The 8381-nt window shown below is 38.4% G+C and overlaps 1 protein-coding gene across 2 annotated transcripts in view; it reads right to left on the reverse strand.

Annotated features, from left to right (window-relative positions):
• The window catches only part of acsl6 (acyl-CoA synthetase long chain family member 6), a 31031-nt gene extending 27175 nt beyond the window's left edge, over window positions 1-3856 (reverse strand). The window contains exons 1-2 of one of the 2 annotated variants that reach the window (XM_063895244.1): window positions 3829-3856; window positions 1629-1753 (exon numbers count right to left, since the gene is read on the reverse strand). In XM_063895244.1, the coding sequence (XP_063751314.1) occupies window positions 1629-1674 (46 nt within the window). In that variant the 5' untranslated portion in view covers window positions 1675-1753; window positions 3829-3856. Of the gene's footprint in view, window positions 1-1628; window positions 1754-3606; window positions 3701-3828 lie in introns of those variants that run through there. The other variant, XM_063895245.1, reaches the window with a different exon arrangement.
• Between the last annotated feature and the right edge of the window lie 4525 nt (window positions 3857-8381).

Raw genomic sequence — 8381 nt, forward strand, 5'->3', positions numbered from 1 at the left:
AAGACTAAAACTTGAGTGGTTATTTTCTGCCAAAGGGTGGGACAACTCCACCACCATCCTTTTAATCAAATATTGAGGAAGGAAAATGAATAGGTTTACAACCTGCGTGTGGTGGCACTACATGCTGATTAAATTGAATTATTTATATTGAGGAGCAGTCGGATGTGCTGACAGGTTGAAGGTGTCATGAGTCTCCCTAGAGCCTTTTTTAGCATCACAGAAGTGTTTATTTTTTCATCCTGAGAAATGTTTTGAACATATTTGTGCCTTAATTGTGGCCTGAATATGGTTATTTAAATATACAGCATATGTTAAGATTCATGCACTAATTACAACCCTAACTGTAAAAGGCTGTCATTTAGCAAACGTGCAGCTTCTGTTGAAGAACTATACTCTTTGGCGGAGGAATACATAATTACACCCAGCTCTATTTATACTTAAAATAGCCTTGTTGTAACCTTCCTCCAGAATCCATTAAAAATAATACTTCACTGAGCATTTACTCTTTCATGACACATTGCATAAAAAGCAACAACACTACCGCTAGCCTGACTAATCTGCTCTGTAACACTGTCAAACACAGCTCGAAAGGGATTATATCTGTTACACAAATCTCCATGCGCATATTAAAGACAACTAGAGGTCAACGAGCGTCTGTGTAACGTATCGTTGCCCCTAAACTCGCTGTGCAAACCGGGGTGGGGGTGGTGTCGTTCGGTTGGAGGCGAGCATGCTGAGCACTCCAGTTTGCCGGTAGGCCGCAAGATTTCAGCACCCTATCTCCTGGACAGCTCCGTCCAATCAGAGGCGATAAAATTGCAGCGCGTCATCCTTCCTCATCCTCTTCATCCTCCCTCCCTCCATCACTAAGTGAGGCATGGCGGAGGACATCACACACACAAAACGCTGAGTTTCACAACCGGCTTTCAGGCAATCTGACATGTTTATTATCTGATAAAAGCATGGGAGGTGGAGATTTGTAACAGCATCGTTTAGGTGGAAACCCTAGCTAAACCAGGAGGTCGTGAGGCTGATCTCTAATTTTTTAATGACGTGTGTCCGGTTTCTACGCACAATGTCACACGACCTTAGCAGCTGGCCGGCCTCAAAATGCACACGTTTGATCCAATTTGGTTTATAACCAGGACAGCCATACATTTAATGGTTGCATTTTCGACGTGGATATTACATTTCTAAACAGCAGAATGAACCACATGCATTCAACCGCATGGCAGGCAGCCCCCCTCCCCACTGTACCTTATTAAAGGTAAAGCCAACCTGGAAGCATCCCTCCATGTTGAGCTTGAACATAAATGCAAGCACGGTGGTTCAAGCTAAACCCTGATAAACACTTAGAAATTACAGTTTCATATAGATTGGGTTAAAACACGTGTAGTCTGAGAAAAGCGTCATTACTGTGCAGGAAATCTGCAGCAAAATGATTGAGCTGTCGAGTCAGTGTGTTCTGCAAAAATGGAAAAATACCACAGCCGAAATGAATGGAAAACGCCGGCAGTGGATGACACACAATGCGCCTCAGCCCCTTTGAGGCAGGTACAATGCTTATTTTAAACCCCATCACAGCGATGCTACATCATAAAATGAATAAAGAAATATTCGAAACTCACCTAATATAATCCAGAGCGACCCAGAGACCAAAACGAATGCGAGCATGTCTTTCTCATCGAGTCAGCTGTCCCGGTGCAGGAGCGGCTCAAAACTGCAGCATCGACTGCAGCAAGTCGCCGACAATCTGGGAGATTAAGGAGGGGGTGAGAGGGTGGGGGGGGGGGGCGACAATATATGTGAGACAGACCACAGTGGGGGAGCTGGTCAGGAGATGGCGAAATCCAGCAGGTTTCTAATGTGTTTTGCGGAGAGAAAAAACCCTGGCCTATTGTAGCATCTTTCCCGCTGGAGTGTCCTCCCTCACCTAGTTGGCTGCTGCGCAATGACAGCCTGCTGGAATAAGAGGACCGTTAGGTTGGACGGTAGATGCGATGGACGCCAAGGTTACAGGGGATGAACGTATATTCTGAATGCACGCGTAAAATACCGAGTTAAATTCTTATATTGATTGTAACTTGATCAAGGAAGTATGTGTGTTCCTTCCCAAAATGCATGCTATTTCGTCATATGAATATATTTAAAAAACAAAACAAAAATAAACGTAAAAATGGTTTATTATGATTGTATAAAATCACATATATGCGTGCATGTTTTTATAACGTTGTACACATGGTTTCATCTGAAAAAAGATAGCTGTTTTATTTTGGTCCCTCCACATCACACCACCCTTCCTGGGCGTCCCTGCAGCTGAGCAGAGCTTTGACACCGAGTAACTTTGCATCAGGATCACGTGGTACAGTAAGACACTCCCAATGAACTAAAGTAACCTTGAGAAGGGCCGACGAAGGGACAGAGGCGGTGAGGGATTGTCAGCAGGGATGAGGAAGTGAGAAGAATTACATAAAATCTAAAAAGTGTGTACAAATAAATATAAATAATAAATATTTTTTTGTTGTTGTTATGTTTTGGTCATTTTTGCATTCACTGTTTTGCTCGCTGGCACTTTACATTTACATCTTTTTTCCATCGTCCAGATGTGGTGTGATTGTTATACAGAATATTTAAGTGTTGACTGGGTGCTCTGACTTAAATAAACTTAACTAGGCCTTTATTCCTTTAAATAAAACCAACATTTGTATTGTAAATACTTGATAAATGCACATTTCAATGTAAGTCAAAAAAGATCATTAAAGTCTTCTGTCACGCTAGCAACAAACCACCAGTATCAGGAACTGTTTAATTTCTTATATGTTTAAAATATACACAATTGTTTATGGTCAACATATACCTATAATCAGTATTTCATTTTCCATGTTCTTTAATCTTATTCTATGTGTTAGGTTTACCTATTCCTGCATTGTACATTTTGTCACTTGCACTATTATTTATTCATTCAATTTGATGTACTTAGGATACTGTATGTTTCATTATTTAATAACTGCAGTTGTGTATGTAACAAAATCTAGTTGTTGAAAGTACATTTACTTAAGTATTACGCAAGTACATTTAGGGTGCTGTTATTTGATTTCACTACGTTTGCACAATATGTTGTGCCAGTGTTGTACTTTTAACCCCACTACATTTATTTATATACAGCGTTACTACTGGTTACTTTACAGATTAAGATGTTCAGCTAAACACAAGATACAAATATACAAACATAGACACATAACTATGGGTTAAAGTATCCAGCAGCATAAACAAATGAGCCATTTCCATCATCACCAGCTGTATACACATTAATGCTTCAATTTACATAGTCATTTCTCAGATAGGCCAATAACCATAACATTAGTTTTGGTAATTTAATGCCAATACTTGTGTTTTTTTACTTAAGTAAGATTGTGAATGAAGGACTTTTTTTTTACCTGATTATTTTTACAATTCAGTATTGCTTCTTTACTTAGTTAACATATCTGAGTACTTCTTCCACTACCGTTTAAATCTGACCTTACTGTAGATGCCCGTCTGATTCAGCAGCAGTCTTAATTATCTAATATTTAAAGAATACAATAATAATAATAATTGCATACATACGTTTACATACAATAATTGCTTTCTTCTCTGATCCCACTTCAGATAAAACACACAAACCAAAGAGCAAAGAATGATCCAGGGAACTGAGACAAACAGTCAAGCTGTCCTGATGAAGGAGAAAACGTAAACAAATAGATATAATAGATGGGAAATAATTAAATTACAAACACAAGTCATTTTTATCTAAATGTAGTTTGAAGGCCTACATCTTAACAGAGTTACCTGTGAACGGCCAGCAGGACTCCAGGAGAATGATTGTTGTTAAGGGGAGGGCATTGATTTTTAGAGTTTATTTATTTTGCAATGTGATCAAAGTTCAGACAGAACAAACATTGCAAGTTAAACAATTAAGTTTAACAATTAAAATGCATCATGAGGTTTAGTTTTAAATAAGCTCAAAATGCATGTTAAAGATGTTAATTTTCCATGCTCTAACAAGATGGTGAGAAATAATATTTTGATAGAGCATTTGTGGTTGGACTGAATAGGATAATTCTATTAATGTTACCATACTACAAAACTAAGAGTCAAGCCATGCAGCTCTGTAGTGCTATATTTAGGCATAGCTGCGGTTTGAGCTATACACCAATGTCAGCATGCTAGCATGCTAACAATGACAATGCTAATTTGCTAATGCTAAGCAGATACCCTATTTTATGCAGTATTTGTTCGCATGTTAGCAGGCTAGGATTTGATCATTTACACTGGACACAAACAACAGGGGAGGCTGTGAATGAAATGTTATAACATTTAAAAAAAATATTGGGCAAATTGAAATTTTTACCTGACGATGGAGATAGGTGAACATCAGAGGGTAACCAAAGTTAAGATATTTAATTTAAAACCCTAGTTGTAAGCCTCATGTGGAACTATACAAAAAAGTAGGCTATCAACACATTTGTTAATATTTGTCCTGTGATTATCATACATGTCTGTACACATTTCAATTACAATCCATGTAACGTTTATTTAGGAAGACTGACCAACATTTAGACATTTGATATTTAGTCATTATGACGTTACTTACCGATAGCATTTCTGAAAAAAGAGCAAACAACAGAGCATGGGCAAACACTTGTGTCACAATACTGAGGCAATAACAAAAGAAAAGTAAATATATTAAACATATGAGAGGGTTAGTAAGTGGTCACTTAAAAAGAGTTTTTTTTCTATATGGATAAGTGGAATCATAAACTCATCAATGAGGATACAATATATTTCCATAAGTGTTAAGATTTATAATAAACTTCAAAATGTATACAAAAAACTGTTGAAGGTAAGAGATTAAGATTAAAATCAGATGTTGGTATAGACTGGAACTAGGAAATACTTCACCTCGGCAGCAAAAACCCTTTTAAAGTGTGCAATGAAGAATTAATGTCTTATAAATGCTAATACAAATGTTTAGAAAAACATGTCCATCCTTTGTTATTTGAGTGTTTATTGGACATTTTAAACCTGTTATATTCATTTATATATCTTTATGTGGTTTCTTTATTCATTTTTCTTTCATTTATTGGACATTTGAAACCTGTTATGTTCACATAAATGTCTTTATTGAGTTTTTTATTACATTTTTTAAAATCTATTTACTGCACATTTTACTTAAACGTGTTATGGTCAAATATATATCTTATTTTTATTTTTTTCTAAGTTTTTAATTTTTTTCCCTGGGATAAATAAAGTATTCTGAATTGAAATATATACACAATGTCTCATGCAGTATGTGTTTGTCTCTGGCCTCTTTATGACATATGTTTCACAACACTGCAGACAAGAATAAGCAATCAGACGAATTGCCTGGGAGGCCAAAAAATTCCCATTGCATTCTCTTCTTTTTTTCCCCCTAGTATTATTCACACATAAAACACTCTAAGGGTACACATGTCAACATATTAATTGAAAAAGAAAAAAAAAATGTAAGTATGTGAAGAAATACAAGAAAAACGAAGTATAATGCATAAAATGGACCCCCTGCAGTTTGCCTACATGGCAAACAGGTCCAGGGATGAGGCCATCTCCTTCACCCTCCGCACTGCCCTTTCCCACCTGGACTGGAGGAACACTTATGTGAGAATGCTGTTCATTGACTACAGTTCAGCATTCAACACCATTGTGCCCTCCAAGCTCATCATTAAGCTCAGGGACCTCGGGCTCAACAGCACCCTCTGTGACTGGATCCTGAGCTTCCTGACGGGCAGATCCCAGGCAGTGCGGATGGGGAACATCACATCTTCCACCTTGACCCTCAACACCGGAACCCCTCAGGGTTGTGTGCTCAGCCCTCTCCTCTACTCCCTGTTCACGCACGACTGCGTGGCCACACACAGCTCCAACACCATCATCGTTTGCTGACGACACAACAGTCATCGGCCTGATCACAGACGGCGAAGAGATGGCGTACAGAGAGGAGGTCAGAGCCCTGACATCTTGGTGCCAGGACAACAACCTCCATCTCAACGTCAGCAAAACAAAGCAGCTGATTGTGGACTACAGGAAGAGGCAGAGAGAGGCACACACACCCATCACCATCAACGGGACTCCTGTGGAGAGAGTCAGCAGCTTCAAGTTCCTCGGGGTAAACATCAGTGAGGACCTGACATGGACACATCACACCAGGGTCATATCCAAGATGACTCGACAGCGGCTCTTCTTCCTCCACAGGCTGCGGAAGTTCAACATGGACTCCGGGATACTCTGCAACTTCTACAGGTGCACCATCGAGAGTATCCTGACTGGCTGCATCACCGCCTGGTATGGCAGCTGCACCGCCCTCAACCGTAAGACTCTACAGAGGGTGGTGAAAACTGCTCAGCACATCACCAGGACGGAGCTGCCATCCATGGAGGACCTCTACACCCAGCGGTGTAGGAAGAAGGCCAGTAGGATATTAAAGGACCCCCATCACCCCAGCAACAATCGATTCTGTCTGCTGCCATCTAGCAGAAGGTACCAGAGCATCCGGACCAAGACCACCAGACTCAGAGACAGTTTTATACCACAGGCTATAAGACTGCTGAACTCCTGAGCTCTGTGAATGTCTACTCACATCTGTTTATAGTACACATATATATACATATTATACACATCTGTTTATAGTACACACACATATATATATATATTATACACACCTGCCATACATATCTGTTTATAGTACACATATACAAATTATACATATCTGTTTATACGTAAAATATATGCATCTGTCCATACCTCCTCATTCAACAGTGTAAAGTATTTAAATTACTGTACAGTGCATTTAAATAACTTCAATGTATTCCACATATGTATATATTTTACATCCTTAAATCTTTATTGTTGTTATTGTAAATATTCTTCTCTCTTTTTGCACTATTTTATTTATCTTATTTGCATCATGTATGTTGAGTTGTTGGAGGAGCATGGGATATAAGATTTTCATTGCCAACATACGTTGTATATGCTGTGCATATGACAAATAAAACCTTGAAATGTCCATAGTTCTTCTATTTCAAATCCAATGATCACACCCAAACATGTCGACAGTACTGTGCTAAAGGACAATTTGTGTTATACTTTAATTGACTGTTTTTGTTTTGTGCAAATTCATACAATTAAAAAAAACATAGCTTATATTTATTGATGAAGATTAAGCCTGTGGTTCCCCACTTTTTCAGCATGTAACCTTTCACTAAAAAGCCTAAATAGCTCCATGTCACATCTCAAATATCTGCTGGTTGTTAACAGTTTCACTGAGGGATATATTAATTCATTCTTCAGCAATCAGAAAAGTCTGAACAAAACTCCTGTGAAACTTTCCATATAAACTTTCACAGCAGTGTGAACAGTGTCTCTGTGTTGTGACTCTAACAAACAGTACACCTACTGGACTGTTAAGGGCACTACACTTAAATACCACTCCGGAAAACTCTGCATCAGTAAAGGCTGAAACCTGAAGAGACGATGTGATACGTGAATGGCCTGAGGGATGTTTGTGCCATTTATTGAAACTTCACACGTTAGCACCTGTCTGTTAATCTTAAGCAACTGATGTTGAACTTGTTGTTATGATGTACTTTTTCCACCATCTTCACTATAAAGTTGTGTCATGAGATGGGGTGGGTCACTGTAGGTGCTTTGGAAGTTGTTTTATATAGTGGATACTTTTAAGGGAAAATACAATAAGAAAAAAAAAAGCACCCAACGAGGTAGGAGAGAAGCTAAATTTCAACCTATTAAATGTCAACAAAAACATAAAATAATCTGTTAGGGATGAATAAAAAACATGCGTACAAACAGGCCAGAAAGAAAACAATCCAAACAGCAAAAACGCAACAAAAATATGTCATTATTCAACAAATTTCCCAAAGAAAACGATCAAATTCTCACATAATTTAGATCAAATTGAATCAAATATGTCATCCGAATAACGTTTAATATTCCCTGCTTTTTGAGCCTTCCCACTCCCTCATCTACATGAGGTCAGGGATTAATTGATGGCCAACTAACGAAGGCTTTGACATGATCCAGTTTCAGTGAGCTGTGAAGGCAGATGGTGTGTAGGGAGATTGGATGCTCAAGCTGCTAGTCTCATCCCAAAGCTTCAAATTACTGTCTTATCTTTGCAGGTGGCCTAAATAACAATAATCACTATCACTGTGTGCAGGGTGAAAACAATATACATAGCAAATTCTCACTGTAGGTGTATAAACAACTTATGTGCAGTTTAGCAAGGAAAATACTTATCATATATCATCAGAAACAATCACTTGTCCAAAGCTAAAATACACCCAGAA

This window comes from Eleginops maclovinus, chromosome 11, assembly GCF_036324505.1.
Source record: "Eleginops maclovinus isolate JMC-PN-2008 ecotype Puerto Natales chromosome 11, JC_Emac_rtc_rv5, whole genome shotgun sequence".
Lineage (NCBI taxonomy): Eukaryota > Metazoa > Chordata > Actinopteri > Perciformes > Eleginopidae > Eleginops > Eleginops maclovinus.